The following is a 20,634-nucleotide window of genomic DNA, read 5'->3' on the forward strand; positions in this document are numbered from 1 at the left end:
CTGCTGGTGATGATAATAAACTGATTTTAAAAAAAGACGCCCGTCGTGCTCATTTCAGTGCGTGCATGTAACGTGGACATTCCTTTGCACAATATCACAGTGGAAGGGAAAAGATTGTCAGATTGTAAAGAATAGATAGGGGGCCTTAGTTTTTAATCGCACGCATCTTAAGAGGTGAATGTAGTTTCACTATTAGCGCCCTCAAAACATGGGGAAAAAATCTTTTTTTTCTTATTCAGCGAATGTGACTTTATGACTTGTTTTCTATCATGTAAATTGCGTAATTGGCTCATTGTCAGCGCAAAACTTCAGTCACAACTCAGCAGAGCCACAAGACATGAAGACATAAATTAGAGGCGCAAAATAAATTCTATTGTTGAAGCCTTTTTTTATACGTATTTAAATATGAGCCCCAAAGATGCGCATTTTGTTACGTTGTAACTTTTATTCAAAGCCGTGCGTAACAGACGCGTAATTGTAACATCAGAGAGGAAGCAGACAATTTTAGATAAGTTCTGCATTTATTAGGTGAGCCGCAGCGGACGTTCATAACAAGAGCATACACACAAAGAGGAACTTAATGTAGTTAATGTAGATTTCATTTATTATTTAATATTTACAAACTTAACACATTGAATAGATTTTCACAAAAGTCGTCTAAATCACATCAACTCGGTGTTTCCTAATGATTTTCGGCTTCTCCGCGAGTGTACCTGCAGGCAGTCTTTTCTCTTTTACGTTCATGATCGTCGTCCTCCGCTTGTGCGCTCCCGGGCTCCTCTTAAATAAAAACCGACGGTCCGGCTACTTCTTCCTTATTGGTCAGGTGGGGGCGTTGCCTCGCGTGACGCAGCGTCTTGGCATCCCCTTCCTCGCTCGTCTCTGCGCGGAGTCTTGCAGTCTGTCAGTCAATCAGACGACTCAAGTGTGGAAAGTGGCGGGCGGGCCGGTGCGCGCACGGCTACCCCCCCAACATTGGTCATCCTTCAGAGGAAGCAAGCTCTCTCTTTCTTTTTCCTCTCTCTCTCTCGCTTTCTCTCTCTCTACTCCCCCCTCTCTCTTTCTCTCAAGCTGTCCCTCTCACGCGCGCCTTTCTCGGTCCACCCTGCACGCACACGCTCACCTCCCGAGAGCTCGCAAACACTTGTCACGGCGTCGGAGCAGTCACTCATCGGCTCCGACCTACAAGACGACAGCGGATCGGATCGTTTCTTTTCTGAGCTGAACTGACTCGGTGGAAAAGCAAGTGAGTAGAAACTTGCGCCGCTATCAACCTGATTTACGGGCATTTAAGGACTCTGACCCCCGCTCAGCTCGCCCACGCGTGTTTGTATTTGTTTAGTGTCTGATCGTGTGTTCCGAGGTTTATATTTGGGTGGGCAACTTCACGGGGTTACGTTTAAATTTGGAAAATATTTCCAAACTATTTCTGCTGGCATGTCAAGCGTGCGCGCGAGTCCGTGGAAACAAACGCGGAGGTTTTTGTGAGCTTCAAATGAAATGTTGGCCAAAGTCGAAAGTTCGTATGGGTTTACTCATTTTTCAACTTTTTTTTAAACTTCATAACATTTTGCGCTAAAAGGGTTACACAGAACATTATTGTTTGTGAAAATACAAGTAAAGTTCCTGACCCAAATGCAACATGAACGATTACTACTCAAAAGTCAATTTGTACTTTTTTTGTGTGTAAATATGGGCAAATTAAAATGTCTCCGATTCTAAAACGTGTCCTACCGCACTTCTAAATGACTATACGGGCGAGTCAGGGAGCTCACGCATTCACAGCTTCACACTCTCACATGTGCTTTCAAAGCGACACAAAGCGAGTATTAATCGGGGGAAGTGTTAGAAAAATATTTTTGTGTGTTTAGCTGCACATGAAAGAAAAGTGAGCAACAATGGGACCTCATTATTGAGACGTATCTCCTGTGAGTGAGTGAGTGAGTGAGTGAGTGAGTGAGTGAGTGAGTGAGTGAGTGAGTGAGTGAGTGAGTGAGTGAGTGAGTGAGTGAGTGAGTGAGTGTGAGTTAACAAAGCTTGTGGGTTTGCTTGTTTGTACACACACTTTACAGAAACGTTTGTGTTAAAGAGAAGATGGCTTTTAAACTGAGTGTTGACAACTCTACTAATAAATGCGATAAATTTAATTTAAACAGATGATCAGAGTTTTTCCTGAATTATAAATGAGCAGTTAAAAAAGTAAAATGACATCAAGTGTAATCAGCTGTCAACGTGACCCAAAATGGGACGGAAAATGGACGGACAGTTGTAAACTGTGTTTGTGTCCCTCCGCACAGTCTCAGTGCCTTTGAGAGGACGCCTGGTAATGGTCAGTGTAGCTGCCCTGCGTGATGCCTGATCATGACAGCGCCACGCTCCTAACCAGACAGACCAAGCGCCGACGAGTGGACATCGGTGTGAAACGGACCGTGGGCGCTGTGACGGGGATCCTCCTGGACAACATGAACCAATCCCACAGCCCCGACAGGGACGGAGATTGCTCGCTGGTTGGTCGAGGCCACGGTGGTGGCAACGGTGATGGAGAGAAATCAAACGTGCTAAGGAAGTTACTGAAGAGGGCCAACTCGTACGAGGACGCCATGATGCCTTTCACCGGGGCGACTATCATCTCGCAGCTTCTCAAGAACAATATGGGGAAGAATGGGGGGAGTGACTCGGGCTTCCAGGTACCTTTTTATTTTCAAGTGAGATGACTAAGTCAGGTCAGAAATAACCCAAACATTTCAGGGATAAAGACATTACCCTAAAAGTTGAATCAATTGGATAACCCACAACACATTTTGTTGGGTCTTGTAAGTTATTAATTTTATCCAACGTTTTGGTTGAGATAAATTTGGGTAACCCGGTTTTATGGGATTAAGTCTTATTTCTTATTGTGTATATTGATCAGAGTGGGAACTCTAAAATCAGCTCTAAATGCTAAATTTAAGCCATGTTGGGTAAAAAGTCAATAACCTAACTCTTTGATAAGGTCAAATGAATATTCCTCAAAACAGTGTTGGGGTGTTTGTAGCTTATTCATTTGACCCAATTATTTGATTAAGATAAATAAGCCAAAAAGTTGGGTCAGTCCCTTTTTAATTTGAGTTATTATTGACCCAAGTGTTTTTAAACTGCATCAATATACCCTTAAAACTGCTGGGTTAAAAATTGGACCAACCCAGGAAATTGGGTCAACCCAACAACCCAATTTGCAACATCCCAGCATTTTTAAGGGTGCGACACAAAACGAGTCACTTGACAGACACCCAAAAGTGAAAATGTGTACTTGGGCACAATTGGTACAATTTCACTCAGGGGTGTACTACTCACTTTGTTTGCCGGCGGTTTAGACATTTTGGCCATGTTGGGTTATTTTGAGGTGACACCAAATTGACACCATTCCAAAAGCTGTACCAGCAAAGCGTAATTCTGTCCCATGAAAATATCAGTCCATGATTGTTGTCTATTTCAGGGCAGCGGAGGTCTGTCCAGCGGCGGCTCTGAGATCCAGGCCGAGGATGCCTGCAGCAATTCCTCCTCTCAGGACCGGGACAGCCCGTCCAACTGCCTTTCACCTTCGGCCCCGCCGTCATTCGGACGAGCGCTACCCCCTTCCAACCTCAGCGCCCACGGCCAGCCGCTGTCCCTCTCCACGTTTGACTTAGACAGGCTGTCGGACGAGCACCTTCGGGCCAAGCGTGCTCGGGTGGAAAACATCATTCGCGGTATGAGTCACTCTCCGCTGGTGCGGCCCAGCGGCGACGATCGCGGCCAGGAAAGCAACCGCGACAACCCGAACGAGCACAGAGGCGACGGCGGAAGTCACGGCCACAGACGGGGCACGGACTGCTCCTCTTCCCTCCTGGGCTCTCCCGCCTCGCGGGCCGGCGGGGTCGGCGCTGGCGAGGTGTACCGAGAGAACAAGAGGAAGCAGCGCTTGCCTCAGCAGCAGCACAGCTTCACTCAGCTGGTGTGTTCCAGGCAGGAGCAGCGGCAGGAGGAGAGGCGACAGCTCAAATTGCAGCTGGAAGACATGCAGGTGGGTCACCAACAGAGGTCCTTGCAAGTAGGAAGACATACTCATCTCAACAACCTCTTCTCTTTCCTGTTCAGAAGCAACTGCGGCAACTTCAAGAGAAGTTCTACCAGATCTACGACTCCGAGACGGAGGAGGAAGAGGAGGAAAACCGCGAGGGTGGCGAGGCGGAGCGAGGAGGCGAGAGGGATGAGGACGGTAACCTGTCTGAGGACAGTATCCGCTCTGATGGCCTTGAGGAGAGGCACAGGGACAGAGGGCGACGGCGCCACGATGACCTCTCAGAGCTGGACCCGGGTCTGTTCCTAGACCGGGCCCGAGCCCTACTGCGACAACAGGCCTTGATGGATGGTGAGATGGAGGAGGATGTAGTGGGCAGGGCTGAGGAGGAGGACGAGGAGAGGAACGGGGAGAGGATGATGAAGAGGCAAGGGGGGAGGCAGTTAGCGGAGACACTGAAGCAGGAGCTAAATTGCGCCGTGTCGCAAGTCGTCGACACGGTCGTGAAAGGTTTCTCGTCGCCCAAGCGAGCCGTCAGCCACCATCACGGCTGCCACAGCACGCCGGCCGCCCCTTCCTCTTCCTCCAACTCATCCTCTTCTGGCCCCCTGCCCTTTGGCCCGCTCCCTTCTCTCACCCCGGACCCTCGTTTTGGCGGCGGTGCCTTTTCCCTCAATCTCCACGGCGATGGCAGCCCCACCTCCAACTACCACACCTCCAATCAAAGACTCCACTGCTTCGGCGACATCATAGTGCCGAGCCCGTTGGACTCGTTCAACGGTATGAACGGCCGGCTAAGCGGGGTGCCGACGCCCAACGATCAAACGGAGGCGCTGCCGCTGGTGGTGCGCAAGAGCAGCGGGAACGGCGACGACAACCCATCTCTACCTCCTCCTCCTCCGCCTCCTCCTCCTCCTCCTCCTCACCACCCCTCCCTCCACCCCTCGCCTCTCACAGCCACTCTCGGCTTCAGCCCTCCGTCCTTTCGCCACCCCTTCCCCCTCCCACTCATGGGCTACCCCTTCCACGGTCCTCTGGGCGGGGGGACGGGTTACGCCCCGGGGCCCAAGGACCACCACCACCACCACATCCACACCTCGCCAGATTCCATGGACGCGAGCCGTGAAACTGTGAGCCTGAGAACCAAGATGGCCGCTCTAGGAGCAGGGCACCTGGCTCACCACCACAACAGACAGCGCTCCCCGAGTCAACATGGGCCTGAAGGTTTGTCCCTGTCGCTCATCAAGTCGGAATGTGGTGACCTGGCAGATATGGCCGACATCTCGCCGTACTCAAGCGGCACCGTATCCTTCTCACCGCAAGACGTGCGTGATTGCGGAAGGTGTCTCGGGGTCTAACATCTGCCCACACCACCGGCGCTAAGTCTTTAATATCAATTAGTCCTTGCTAATTGGTTCCCTCTTGTTCCCGTGCCGAGAGGGGAAGATGAAACGAGGTGCGGCCGGGTCTTGCAAGAGCGGGGAAGATTAAACGGGTCGCGCGCAGCTCTCTCAACTTCTTTTGAGTCCGGGGTAGCTCGTGCCGTTAGCTCGCTTTCATGACGCAGACTTTGTACATAGACGCTCAAAGCAAGTGGGTGGATTGGGAGGGGGGAGGGGGACTTTGGGTCAACACCTTGCACGCAACAGCTCAAAGCTAATCACGTTTCAAAGAGAGGAAAAGACGCTCGGGCTCATTGATGGCAGTTTTCAAAAGGTGTCCGCTTTTACAACGTCGTCTTGCTTCTTGAGTCGCTTGCGAGCGCCACTTTGATTGGTCGGCCTTTGGGTTGCTCGGCAGCTGCGTGTGCATTTGCTCCTTTCACATGCATGTTCGCCCTTTTCCCCGGAGCGTGTTTGCTTGCGGACAGGTGTTTGCAGGTAGCTGTTTATCTTTTCATTCCTAACCTTTCATATGGAGAGGGCTTCTCACAGTCACACGCTGCAAACACGGGACACGGTTTGAAGAACAAAGTCGGGAGTAAAAGAAGACTTTGAACCTTGCAAAGAGGAATTCCTTGCAGTCAGATGATTTGATCTCAGTGTTCTGCTTCAAAGCTGATTTAAATGTTTTTTTTGGGGGGGGATCAGCCAGGCCTCTTGATCCTGCTGTTTTGTTTCTAGATGCTTTTACATTCATTCAAGGAAAAAGGACTATTGAAAAAATACTTTTTTTATCTCTGATTATGTTTAGCCAAGAACTCGGCAAAAACAAACACCTCAAGCTCAGACGCTTTTCAGAAAACATCACCAACGACTCAAGATAGAAAATACAAGACGGCATCCCAAAAGTAAAATGTACAACAATTATTAGAGTAATAATTGACCTTGATCAATTTTGCCAAATTAATCAATTTAAAGTTTATCCTTCTACAGAAGACTAAACTCAGACGAGGGCTATCAGCATCAAGTGATCCTCCGGACCACGACCGCATACAAACACTCAGGTCCGTGTGTCGCTAATCCTTTGTGCCTAGCCGAGCAGATGTCCTCAATTCATTTATGAATTTGCTCCCCTCCCACCTCTTTTCCTTGTAAGCTCGCTCAACCCCACCCACGCACACACATACATACACACGCACACACACACACACACATGCACACACCTGGCCGCAAGGTCAAGTTACAGCTGATGCGGCGAGCCCTTCGCAAAACAACGCGCATCAGGATCAACACACATGATAAAGAGACAATAAAGAACAGGAAGGCACATCGGCGGTCGCTTTTGTTTATTCACTGGCTAGCAGTTACCGTAACACGCACGTACGCACAATCCTTTCAACGCAACGCTGTTTGTCAAATTTGTGAGCGGTTACATTAAAACAGGCTTGAAAGACGCGGCCGTATTATCCGCCCAGCCCATAGTGACAGGTTAGCATGAATGTTAAACAGGTAATGGTGTCGCTTGATGTTAACTAGCGTAGCCGCGGCTCAATGAAAGATGAATGACTGGGCAGGACTCACCTCCACCTTTGCTCGTGGCTTATTTGTGATAAGTGGAAAAAAAAAAAAAAGGTGGCTGAATTGTCAAATACAAGACTAAAAACATTTTTTTTTTCTTTTATCACACTGAACTTTTTTCTTTCTACTATTTGGAGCCATATCGGGCCCCTGGGGCTTCTTTGTGTGTGCGTGTGTGTGTGCGTGCGCACTAATTGACCTTGCAGGGGGTTACATTGATTGCCTCATCTCCACTGATAGATTATAGGGCTGTTAATGTGGTGGCAAAATGGCAGAGCGGCAGGGCACAGCTGTCGTTGCACACGTGCATGTATTACGCATACACAAACTCATTCGCCATCGCACCGCCACAAAGCTCGACAAATTTTATTTTTCAAAGATATATGAATGGACTTGCAAGTTGAGAGTTGTTTGTTACATTTCAGTGTAACTCGTACTTTTTATCCTGGTCATGCCCCAACACAGGGTACAACAAATTTACGTTTTGCCTCCAAAATATGTGCACTATTTTTTTTAATTGAAGTGTCTTTTTTCATAATATCTTATTAGAATAATATAATCATAATTATTTTTTATGTTTTATATACTTATTTGTAATAGTTTATATTTTTATGTTTTTTTAAATTGAAGTCTTTTATTTTATTATATTATATCATAATTATTATACTTTTTAATAATTATTTATAATGGTATTTTATTTGCAGCTACAAAGCAGAGACAGATCTCAGTAAATCAGCATAATAGTTTAGTTATTTGTCAACAAAAAAATAATTAATATAATAATCTATGCGAAGCTCAGAAAATAAATTCAGAGGTGGCGACAAAATGATCGGTCTATGCCAACAAATTTTCATTAAGACTGAAAGAGCAACATCGGCTCCCAAGTCCACCCATGAGTTTGGCTTCCTCTCATTTTCTACTCTTTCATTTCATCCTGGTCTCTATTTTTTTTTTTTTTTACCAGTAACAATGTGTATTATATGACAGTCATAAACTACTGCTTGTTGCCACCTTAACACTTCTATTCAGATCCAAGAGGGTTTGTCGCCCAACCACCTGAAGAAGGCCAAGCTCATGTTCTTCTATACTCGCTATCCGTCCTCCAACATGCTGAAAATCTTCTTCTCCGACGTCAAGGTGAGCACTTACTCTCTTTTGGACACTTAAATGTCACATCTTTGGTTCACTTTGGAAATAAAAAAAATATATTGGAGGCTTAGCTGCAAAGGTGGTCAGGTGTGCAGCTACACGATGGGGAAATTATCCATCAAGCATTTTGTGTGTGTATTTAATGGTTTATTTATTTTATACTTTGAGCATTTGTGCATGCCGCAGATGGGCGCTACAGTCTGTCGCATGTTTGGAGCACAATTAGAATTTTTGGCCTTAATCGGCCCGAAGCGGGCAGTGGTGGGGGGGGGCATCTCTGTCTCTCACCAAACTGTTTAACCCTCCTCCATCCTGACCTCAACCTCCATCTTGTCAGCTCATTCAAAACACACACTTTCGCTTTCACTTGTGAAATTACAAGTAGTATTTTGGGGGGGGGGGAGGGCAGGGCGACAAAAAATGAAATTTTAAATCATAGATAAGAAGATGGTATGTATTAACTTAAGCTGAGTTTAACACATGTGATGTGTGTGTGTGTGTGGGGGGGTTGATAATTCTGAGAAAATGACAGCGGGGGGGGGGGGGGGGGGCGAGGAGAGGGGCATAAACAAATTACAACAACGGCAGCTTTAAAACAAAGCCGCTGATTGTTTTGTGTTTACAGGCTGCGATGTGTTTTGTTGCAAAAGAGCATACGGTTCCTTCGTGGATCCGGGACATGGCATTCAAATGAGTGTGTGTGCGCACACACAGACACACACACACACACACCAGCTGCCCTGTGGCTCATATCTGCCGTGACCACTTCCTCCAGGCAGTGCCACATCCCCGTTGGCTGCCATGGTAACAAGGGTCGCCGGGACATGGGGTTGCTAGGCAAACACTGGGTTGCTAAACTCACCTGCTGCTCATGTGTGTGCACGATTGAGACTGATGGGCCATTAAGTATAAACACACATGCGCTAACATACATTACAAAATCGTTGGCAACTGATAAAAAAAAAAAAAACATTCATTGGCCACATTAGGCAACCCTGCACACATCGAATTATATTTTATGGAGGAATTAAGATATTGATAATCTCGAATATTAATATAATTACGTTGTTTAAAACTAAAAAAACCTCAGGCCTCATCATCATCCAAGAAAAGAGTCTGCTGTCATATTAGCATTTTATGCAAATAACATTTTATTGTTGAATTTGTTTTTAATTGACAGATAATCCACGTTAATCCGGCAAATGTATCTATGGGAGCATATGATTTCATTTAATATAAACTGGAGCTCAACTAATCCTATTTGTGATGAGCCAGGCTGCCCTTTTACTTTATCATGTGTTGCTTCATTGTCCCATTGCATTCATTGCCCTCATTATTATCATATTTGCAAAAATCCGGGTCAGTGTCTCACTCGCGCTTTCGCTGCCGTCCCGCTCGCCCGCCCGCCCCTCCCTCCCTGGGAACAATAAGTAGCATGTGTGCGAAGGATCAGGCAGATTCACTGTAAGGGAATTAGGACCCTGAATGGCTCACACTAATTGGACTTGAATGGACTTGTCTCTGGGAAAAGCACTTCTTAAAGATGAGCCTCTTGTGTAGAATGACGGGCCGAGCCAGGCCATGCTGTGGGAAGCGGGTTGCAGTGCGCGCGCACACACACATGCACGCACACACATGCATGCACACATACACACACACACACACACACTTACATACACGGACAACGCTAATAGCCCTCTCTTTCTGAGGAGACACTCAGATGCGATCGCGAAGATTTCAAGGTTGTCGCCGTCCCGTCTTGAGAGAGTAAGCGAGAGCAATTAAGGCCTCGTTAAGGCTAGAGGGGACGTGGATTAATTTGACACTCACTCCTCATCTCACACCCAAGTTTCCCGGAAGAGAGGGTTGGCCTGACCAGCCTGCGCGTCGTCCGCCCGGTTACTCTGGATTTTTTTATTTTTTTTTCCTTTAGAGGTCGCTGACATCATTTCACCGGGAATCCATTAGTGTACTGCCCGCCTCTTTTCCTTTTTGCTAATTGGTGTTACTTAGCCAATTTGGCAAGATTGGGGTGTGAACCGGCAACAGCTCCTTTAGCAATTATTTTAACACTAAAGATGACAAAATGTTTTTAAGTGAGAGTGTGAAAAATCCCAAGGGGCGCCCAGATGATTATTTTATTTCATAGTGATTAAGGTATGCACAATAAGCAATGACTGAACATCCATCATAAATCACAATATCTTTTAACAGAAAAAAAACCCTCATAGAATCTTATTGGCATTTAGCACACTAATTACAATTGAAACGGGCATAAAATTCTACAGTCTTACTACAGCCTCAAAATCAGATCAGGTTCCGGAGTTGACTACTTCGGTTTTGCTCAGTTATTGATAACCACAATATTTTCCGCACCATTAGCCTCTACTTTCCCCACAAGCTTAGAGAATTGCGGCTTATAGTCCAGTACAACAAAAGCGCCAACAATGCCCCCAAAAAAGTCCAGTATGGCTTATCTATGGATTTTTTTTTATGATATTGTATAGTTTGTGCATATTCTCCTATATATGGAAAACCTGCAGCTTATATATGAACAAAACAGGATTTCCTCCTAATTTTAGCTTGTGCGTCTTATATTTAGGTGCGGCTTATAGTCCAGAAATTACGGTACATGTTTAAGCTAACAATGTGAAGCTTCTTCACGTTTAATGACGGCAGATGCGCATATTACATGCTGGTGTTTGCACCACAGCAAAAAAGAACCAAGTGACAATTTATGTTGATTCTGCACATTCAAAGTGCCTTCCCCCAAAACGGGCCAAGCTGCAGCGCATGCAGACCTTCAAGTTTGGCTTTCTGGCATCAAAGTGAGTGATGGGGGGGGGGGGGGGGGGGGTTGTGTGTGTAAGCATCACTTGACGCTTTTTTTTCCGGATGGTTCCATCTTTTGGTTGTAAACACAAAGTGGCATGGCACGCCCTCAGCGATTTGTCACCTCCCGTTTCCCGTGCCGAGCGGCGACTGGGATGAGCTAAATTGCAGTGTCGGAAGTGCGCATTTTGCCGTTTAGCAACGAAATATTTGGCTACAATAGTGCGTTGATTTGCCAGTGGCCCAACTTATGAGTATTTTCATTTACAAGTTTTTTTTTTTGCTCACACATTTTTTACATTACATCATTTTATATTAATCATACATTAGATATTATTTTATATTAATTTTATTTATTTATTTGTTTATTTGTTGAAACCTAAATAATTGTAAAAAAGAAAAACATGGAAAGACCTGTAATAAACCCAAAAATAAATTAATGAAACGTAACAAAAAAAAAAATGTTTTGAATTTTGTGACTACAACAGATTAACGGCATTTTCAATTTATTTCAATGAGGAATACTGATTGATATTGATATGTGTCACGAGCTTGACCCAATTAAGTCAAGGTACCGCATTACTCTGATGTCGCGATTGCAGTGGCCAATTGTGGTACTGCAGCAAAGCATAGAATTATTCCAGGCTGTCATCAGATGAATTTGGTCAAACTTTTCTGACCCTTCCTTTTCATATTTGCAGTTCAACCGCTGCATCACTTCCCAGCTGATCAAGTGGTTCAGCAATTTTCGAGAGTTCTACTACATCCAGATGGAGAAATACGCCCGGCAGGCTATCAACGAGGGCGTGACCGCCGTCGAGGAGCTAGCGGTGGGCCGCGACGCCGAACTCTTTCGGGCGCTCAACATGCACTACAACAAAGCCAACGACTTTGAGGTAGGTCCACCAACACATGCAAGTTTTGTCACAATATTGTAAGGAGAAAAAAATGTTGGAAATTTTCACTTGACTCAAGAGTAATTCTTAGCCCCACTTAAAACCTTTTTTTCTATTGATTTTAAAATTTGTAATACCAAAGGCAGGTATGCTGAGAGTAGCTTGGCTCGAATGTTAAATTGGCTTTTGTAAACGTCCTCCAAGTCAGCTGTTCGGAACGCAACAGTCACCTCCCGATTTTCTGCTGAGGTGTGGATGTTGCATGTTTGTGTGCGTGTGCGTGTGTGTTCGACGAGGCGAAAGAGGACGCCGCTGAAGGCGCGGGTGTCCTTGTCAAAGCGATTTGCGCAAGTCACATTCTCCCCCTCACTTGTCTTCTCCCAATATTAGTGGAAGGGGACCTGAGGGCCTTGAAACTCTGACACAACATCAGCAGCATTTAGATAACCATTAGCGTTATGCACACAAGCAAAAACACTTTTTAACTTATCGAGTGGACGTTTAAAGAGACGACGCTCCACTGTGAGTATTTGGATGATGACTTCAGTGTACGCATTTATCCCCCGACTTTGTTTCGATTCTTATTTTTAGTCGATCGGATTATCTCGGGTTAGGGTCTATTTTGAAGAGCCTCTTTTTTTTTTTTTTTTTTAAACGGCCGTCAGAGCTTTTCGTGGAAATAAAGCCGCCGTTCTAGAAATCCTAGAAAGATATCTGTTCCTGCCAGAGTTTGTCGTCTTTCCTGTCTGCATCCACCTTCACCTGCCTCCTTCCTTTGCCCGCCCTGAGGGAACATTAGCGGCCGGGGACTCTTTCTCTTTGTCAAGCTCAGAGGCGTGAAACCGGAACCGAGGCCGATTCAGCAAGTCTCCGCCGCGCACAGGAGTCTTCTCCTTTTAGCCAAATTTAGCATCACGCTTCCACCTTGATTTGTCCCCCCGTCAGCCCTCCCCGCCCCCCTCCTCCCCCCATTGTCCTTCGGACTCTGTCCTCCTCCTGGTGGGTTATCAAGCTCGCTCATCTTTGGCGGCTCGCTCCTCATCTGAGCTCACCTGTCCGTTGCCTGCTTTGGGGCAGTTGGTTAGCATCACCGTGTTCGCTTTTTAACGCCATTTGCGCAGAGTCAGCATTTAACATAAACGGCGGCCTGCCGATGATATTTCATTGCATTTGATCCATGTTGGCGGAATTATTGCGTCTTCATTAATTACTTGCTGTCTCTCCAGCCACATTTTACGACTCTTCTTTCCTTTCCACCTCACTCTCCTTCATCGACCAAGCCCTCCCCCTCCCCACCGTTGCCCGCCGCCCCTTCTCTGGAAGTATTTTGTCCTAATTACAGCTCGGCTGCCAGCTAATGAGGGAGGCGTGGGGAGGGGGTGGCGGCAGAAAGGGAAAGGTAATGGGGAATAGTCTCAACTTCAAAAAAAAAAAAAAAAAAAGAGAGAGACTGAGGGATTTTCTTTGCCAGGACACTGGTGTCAGGTCTTGCCAGTGCCAAGAGGAAGAGAAATGTTTCCTTTTCTTTTGGGACCAGACCGACGAGTCTCCGTTAAGTCTGCCAACAGCACTGGGCATGACATCCTTAACTTGCACGAGGCGTTTGGGAACACTTGTAAAATATTTGCACAATGAGCCAATGGAGGCGGCACTTTGCACTCCGCGTCGGCAAAACGATACGCTCGACTTTAAAAAACCCAAAAATACATGCACGCTCCTGTTTACATACTTGTGTACTTTTATTTGACAGATATTCATTTGTGATGATCTGAGCGAGACCCCTCCGAGGGTGGGTGTGGCGATTAACAAATTCTGCCCTTTGACTTCAAATGAGAGGGGGGGGGGGGGTCACATTTCAGGGCTATCCGATTTCATAAGCACTGTGCCGCATGAAAGACTTTTTGACTTCTCACGCCTTTCTCCCTTACTTGACTCTTTCATCTATCCTCGCGTCTTATTCACCCATTCATCTGCTCGCTTCCTATTCTTTTCCATGCACCCATCGCAACGGCCCACTATCTCGAGTCGTCTAATTAAACCCACGGAGAATACGTTTTGTGGCGCTAGTGGACAGAGAGCGGACGTTGCTACAGACAAAGCCACCTGCCAGTTTCTGTCACTATAAATATAGCGATGTGCTCGGAGAATGCCTGCCTACGTGCATGCGCATGTGCGAGTGTCTTCCAGTTGGGACGAAGAAGAAGAGGCATCGTCTTTGTCACTGAGCCACGAGGAGTCACGAGGGGACGGTTTATGTGTTGCTGTGTGTGCGCGTGTTGCTGTGTGTCTGTGTGTGTACACAGTGATTCCCCTCCGCAGCTGTCTCCTCAGCTTTGACAATGGACCGGCTAACAAAGACGTGGCCTTGAGCCGCTGTCATGTGATACGAGTGGTCTGCAGCCTCTCGCTCAGATGACCCGGGCTATTGTCCTCTTTGGTGACACACACATAAGCAATCTCAGAACGCAGAGCAGACCCTTCCTCTCGGAACAAAGAGCAACTTAACCGCTTGTCCTTGTGCTGATGCTGAGGCGACTGATGTAAAGGAACCATCTATCAAGACGGAAAAGCCTTCAAAATATACAATTTGCAGTCTTAATGGAAGCAATAACCCTGGCCTCACTAACTACTTCAAAAGATGTCAATCATAAATCTGTGGTTGAAGATGACCCCAATGTACACAGACATCAAAAATACTAAATAAATTGGAAATGGAGGTTAAATCAAGTCCTGGGTTGGACTCAAGAGCAACATTCAGCTTTCATTAAATAATTAAATGAATCATTAGATTCATAAAAAAATAATTCAATAATAATCAAATGAAATGAACTGCAATGAAATTTAATTTTATTGATTATATATATATATATATATATATATATATATATATATATATATATATACATACGTATATAATCAATCAGATCTAGATGGTTAACCAATATGAAAACCAGAGCATTGTCAATAAGTGAAAAAAAGAGCAACTGTCAAGCTAAGAGGAGATTAAAAATCAATCAGAGCTATTGCGCAAGCAAAATGAATCCAGTTGAGGAGCTCAAGAAAATGGCCATGATGACATCACAAGCACTCTGTGGAAGAATTCTGAATAATACCGTTACAGCACTCTTGATTTAAAAAAAAAAAAAAAAAAAAAAAAAAGTAGACAATATAAGTCTACAGCAGGTGCATCCTTATGAGACATGATTTATACCTTCCTGACAATCACTCGAAATTATCCTTGAACAAGCAAAATTATTGATCCGGTGAGGATATGGAAAATTTCAAAGCAAGACAACATTTCGAGACGCAAATGGTCAAGCGGCACAATGTGACGAAAGTCAGGCCTGATAGCAGCCATGGCGTAAAAGAGGAAAAAGGAAGCAGATGCTTGTCTCAAACACACACGCACACGCGCGCACGCACAAACACACACACGGACACACAAACACGGCGATGGAAAAATAACGACCAACAGCAAGTGGATCTGGATGGTCAGGAGACAGCATGTCAAAGGTCACATACCACAGCATGTACTTGCCGTAAAAGCTATAATGTGGTTTTGATCATGAAAGCAACCACCGGCCTCACACTCGTGCATGAAGTATCCCATATTATCCATATTAAAACACACACCAGAAGCAATCAGTATCTTTTTTTGAGTTAGGCCCCCTAGTCGCCGGACCCGACGTGCTTGTCGTGCAAACTGCTTCTAAGCTCAGACGCGGTTCTTGTCTAACCACAAAATGTGTGTGACATAGTATTTTGTATGTGTCATGTCATTTGTGTGACAGAGGGCCTCATTGGAACAACTGCGCTCTTCGGGGGCCTGCTAAAAAGAGAGACACGGTGGATATGGTGAACAAGAGTCAGGGGAAGCATTTAGTGCGCCAATGTGTGTGTGTGTGGGGGGGGGGGGGGGCAATCCATCCGTTCTGGTGGCATCTAACCTTGGCGTGTCCTGCCACGTGTGACAGGGTTACACACTTTGCTGGAGTGTTTAGGAGCGTGTACCTTGTCTGGGATTCAAAAATGAGACACAGAAAGGTTGAGAAAAGGCAGAGCAAGCTTGTCAGATTGTTTAGTGTCTTTGTATGTTCTTGCCCCCGGGAGAAGGGCAGGGGGAAAAAAAAATGCCTGTGTGTGAGGGTGTGTATTGTTCTGCTTGTTAGGAACACACACACACACACACACAAATGGGAATTGTGTGGAGGACAACAAGAACTTTGCAAAAAATAAAAAATAAACATCTTAACACAGACACAAGAGGTGTCTCAAAATTTTCACAACCACATGTGAAAGTGCCAATAATTCAATATCTTCATCTATATATTATATTAATTATATTATATTAATTATATTATTACATTTATAATACAACTTTTCTATTTCAATTATTATATTATATTTTGTCTTGCAGGTGCCTGACCGATTCCTGGAAGTAGCCCAGGTGACTCTCCGTGAGTTCTTTAACGCCATCGTGGCCGGCAAAGACGCTGACCCATCATGGAAAAAAGCGATCTACAAGGTGATCTGCAAGCTGGACAGCGAAGTCCCCGAGACCTTCAAGTCTCCAAACTGCTTGCAGGATCTGCTGCATGACTAGCAAAGAAGGGGCGAGGAGCAGGAAGCCCAGGCCAGTGAACCCGCCACAAACTAAACCCGACGTTGGGTGAAGCTCTTGACGCTTCCCCGAGATGCCAAGAAGTTTGTCATGGACAAAGACAACCTTCTTCCTAATGAACATGAAGACATTCACTTCTTCCTGGGCCATCCATGCATGTTCTTCATATTTTTGCGGACACTGAATGGAACCAACTAGAAATAAAGAACTGAATATACATACATATATATATAAAGATCTTTTTATTGTGGATGTTTTTAAGTGTCATGGACATGTATGAGAAAAAAAAAAAAGTGGTGTTTCTGTATTTTTGCTTTCCTTTCCCATGCACGCCAACACGCACTTCCTGATTAGTGAAGCTCCGTAGCATTCCCACAAAAGCCTTCATTCATTTCCCTTCTACGTTTACATTCTGTTCGTCTCATTCGGTGCGGCGATATTTTGATGGGTGTTTGTTCTCGGTATATTGCGGCCCGACACCACCGTGATCCATCGGGTCGTATTTTGTGTGTGTGCGCCTTCATTTGTTAAATGTTCTTTTCAAACATGGCTTTCTATTTTATATTCAATCAAAAGACCTGAGGGCATCTCTTTTCCTTGAAGTGAAAAGTGGATCTGCTGTATTGAAGTGTTTACTGGACACCAAGATTTACCGCAACAATCATTCCTGTTTCTGCTGGTTCCTTCCTGAATTTTTCACAATGACTTCCTGCTCACTGGTTCTAATGGGAGGGGCTGGCTACGATGATAAATAACAAATATTTCAATTTCTACTCTGGTCCTTCACAGAAGTCAAAAATCTGAAAGTGTCACGCGTAACATTTTCAACAGCAGGGAAACATTCACTTCTTCAATGTTTTCACAATTCTGACCATTCTGTTTTATTTATGATGATAATTGCTGTTAATATTGTTCTGAAGCTAATTATTCTAATTAAAGCTTGCTACGGATTGGACCTCTCGTTTAGTCGTCCCGTCTCACCGCAACCTAAAAATAAATTATTGACCAAAGGAAAAAAAAAAAATGGAGTATGTTTTATTTTGTGGCATTGACCATCCAAGCGAGCAGTAACCAGGCAACATGATGGCCACTTTAACTGTGTCGTATTCGCTCCATCAGGACATGTGATCCCTCCTTGTTGTTGCTGATGAATTGAAAAGAGGAGCGCGCTGTGATTATTGTCAGCACAAAAGCCTCAAAAAGCTGCTGACGCCTAGATTAGCCAGTACAAAGACGCAGGGGCATGCGCGCACACGCACATGCGCGCACACGCACACGTGAGGACACACATGGCCCGTCTGCCCTTGATACCCAGCAGCTTCCCCAGTGTTTTTTTTTTTTTTTTGCTGTCCGCACCTTTGCAAGGCTCCTTCATGATCGCATTTTCATCTCTTCTTGTGACCATCAAAACACACACACACACGGGCAGAACATGGCGCCAAACCGTCAGCAGGGCTCAAGTGCCAGCAATTCATTGCACAAACACAAAGCTCATCTCATAAATCTCAAGGAACAATTTGGATTTTTCTGCGCGTAATATAAGAGTCGCTTGTGTGTCTGAATTACTGCTATCTAAGTAAATGTCCACTTATACTTTGTGTTTCAAGTGGGATTAAATTAATCAATACAATGTTGTAGATTCAATCTCACAATCGCCCCCCCCCCACCCTCCCCCATGGTGCGCATTTTGGCCGTCAAGATCAAATATATGCGAACAATCGGATATTTATCCAATATAGGAACATATGAAAGTTACCAAGGTGAGATTTGAAGATTGTAAAAAAAAAAATCTCAATTAAATTGTTCAGACTATTTATATAACAAAAACAAAAATAGGTCAAATGCACAAGAAGAAAAAAATGTTCTGGGTCCAGCCTTTGGCCTTTGGTGTGGCAATGAAGCAGCAAACAGAAAAATCTATGACTTCTTAGCACTTGTCAGAGTTTGGACACATTCTCTCAATGCTTATGTTAGAGTTGAGAAAAGTTGAGTCAAACCAAATTTGTACAGTAAATTGTACACCCTGATGTTCCCTGAGGTTTCACAATTAACGCCGCTACACTGCAAGGTAAGAAAACTGGCACGGATTCAAGAGCCAGTAAACGACAAAAAAGCGTGGCATCAGCAACCGACTGTTACCTCTGCCGGTGTCGTGTGAATGTGTGCAAAAACCAAGAAAGCAATTTCCACTCAAGTCAGGTCGAAGTGGGAAGCATTATGGACTGGATCTGGATGAGGATTCAGATTTATTTCACTCTGCGTTGAATAATTTGGCATTGGCGGAGGTCCGCGCGCACGCCGACCTAGACTGGCTAAGATGAGTATCGGGCCGTGACTGCAGAAGCACTTGTAAAGACGATAAAACGCACAGACGGAGCGGGATGAGGGGCTTGCCGTGTGCCAAAGAGTGGGACGGACTAAACCCGAGGTGGGTGGGTGGCTGCATCTTTTGTTCTGTTTCATCTCTCTCTCCTCGCTCGCGCTCTCTCTCTCTCTCTCTCTCTCTCTCTCTCTCTCTCACCGTCTGCCTGTTAAAGCACATCTGAACAGAGCAACAATAAAACAGCTGTGTTTGTGTTGGCCTGCTGATTATTTCATTGTCAATCACACACACACACACACAAACACACACGGTATCAACGGAGATGGCATGATACTGTAGTTTGTGGGCCACTCTTATGTGGAGGGGCCGAGTTCCAGAAAGTGACTTGTTTTGAAAATGGAGGTGGCGAAACTTCCAAACGGATGCAGCACTTGCCAACATTGACTCGCAAGCGCCCAAAGACTCAAAAGAGAATCAAAAGTAAAGGACGGGGATGGTCCAATAGCCGAGCGATGGGAACCGGACCGGCGGCTTGGGCTTGCTGAGCACACTGCAATCAGCCGGCGCTGCGGGTTTATTTGCTTCAATCCTCAACGATGACACCCAAATGCATCGGTTGTTGCCCTGTGGCAGCTGTTTGCTATCCCGGAACACGCAGCAGCACCCCCTACCGCATCTCTTTTCCATTCATTATTACCTCAAGCCATCCTTCCTTCCTTCCTTCCCTACATCTCTCTTCTTTCCTCCCCAATCAGACTTCTACGATAAAAAAAACTTTTCCCATTTAATATCTCCTGGTCCTTAACGCTTTCCACTGGCTCAAAATAAAACAAAATTTAAAATGATGCTAAAGTAAACACGGTGAAGCAGCAATTGGCTGTTATGCTGCACGTGAATGGAATAAGCTGCCAATAGAAAGAAAAACAGTTTCAAGTATTTTAAATCCAGGTTAAAAACTTTGCTTTTTTGTACGTTCCAGCAATGAAGGCCTTTAAAGGTATGGTGTCTAAAATTCACTTGCCACCTAGTGATGGACTAATAGAATGCAAGGCCCAAGTTAGACGCTTTTTGCATTTTTTTATCACCATCACCGATTTATTCAGCAGCGATGCGAGTAAAATGTAATTAGTCTACGATTATATTTAAAAAACAATAAAAAATATATTGATGTGATGGAATTTTTTAAGGGGATATTATTGAAATTATTAGTAAGTTTTAAAAATTAACATTAAAAAAAAAAAAATTCTACGCACTGTTCCATTAAGTATTCTTAAAAATCTATTTCATTAGAAAGTCCAATGATTTTAGAAAACTCCTTTTTATTTTTGGCCTTTACTTTTCAATTATCTGTATGTTCCTAAAGTCAATTGAATGGGCTACTTTTGTTTGCAGATGCTTTTCGGTGTCATGCTTTTTTTGGCTGTGTGAAGCACACCAGCTTGCCTTATGTATGAAATGCGCTGTGTAGCTCTTTTTTTTTCCTTTCTTTTTTAAATTATGTCTTTAATTATTGCCATTTTCACCATGTGCAGGTGGGCCAGCCCCCCTCAATAAACTGGGAATCACTTTACTCCACTTTTACTTCCTTCTCCCCTGTCCTGCATCTCCTCCCATCCTCCTTCCTTCAACCTCCCTCCTTCCTTCCTTCCTTCCCTATCGACCCCTGCATCTTTCTCCATCCCCCCCCCCCCCTGCATCCTTCCTCGACACAAGCGTGCTCCCTCTCTCCTCTCATTCAATCAGCAGTCTGCTCGCTAATCAAACACCATCTGCCCTTCCATCCCCAACCTGTCGGGAACAGCTGCCAGCCACTC

At 45.1% G+C, this 20,634-nt stretch overlaps 1 protein-coding gene across 1 annotated transcript; it reads left to right on the plus strand.

Annotated features, from left to right (window-relative positions):
- The first annotated feature begins 897 nt into the window (after positions 1 to 897).
- prox1a (prospero homeobox 1a) lies at positions 898 to 17,452 on the plus strand. The gene is made up of 7 exons (XM_061272867.1): positions 898 to 1,246; positions 2,298 to 2,687; positions 3,476 to 4,042; positions 4,117 to 5,343; positions 8,029 to 8,136; positions 11,682 to 11,876; positions 16,294 to 17,452. The coding sequence occupies exons 2-7, from the start codon at positions 2,352 to 2,354 to the stop codon at positions 16,477 to 16,479; spliced, it is 2,619 nt and encodes an 872-aa protein (XP_061128851.1). The 5' UTR covers positions 898 to 1,246; positions 2,298 to 2,351; the 3' UTR covers positions 16,480 to 17,452.
- The last annotated feature ends 3,182 nt before the right edge of the window (positions 17,453 to 20,634 follow it).

This window comes from Syngnathus typhle, linkage group LG2 (assembly GCF_033458585.1).
Source record: "Syngnathus typhle isolate RoL2023-S1 ecotype Sweden linkage group LG2, RoL_Styp_1.0, whole genome shotgun sequence".
Classification (NCBI taxonomy): Eukaryota; Metazoa; Chordata; class Actinopteri; order Syngnathiformes; family Syngnathidae; genus Syngnathus; species Syngnathus typhle.

Bases quoted from the DNA above. Each gene is read 5' to 3' on its own strand.
- prox1a (XM_061272867.1), top strand. From the start codon at position 2,352: ATGCCTGATCATGACAGCGCCACGCTCCTAACCAGACAGACCAAGCGC. The intron at 2,688-3,475 runs GTACCTTTTTAT...TGTCTATTTCAG, and splicing joins GGAGTGACTCGGGCTTCCAG to GGCAGCGGAGGTCTGTCCAG. The intron at 5,344-8,028 runs GTATCCTTCTCA...ACTTCTATTCAG, and splicing joins CGCCGTACTCAAGCGGCACC to ATCCAAGAGGGTTTGTCGCC.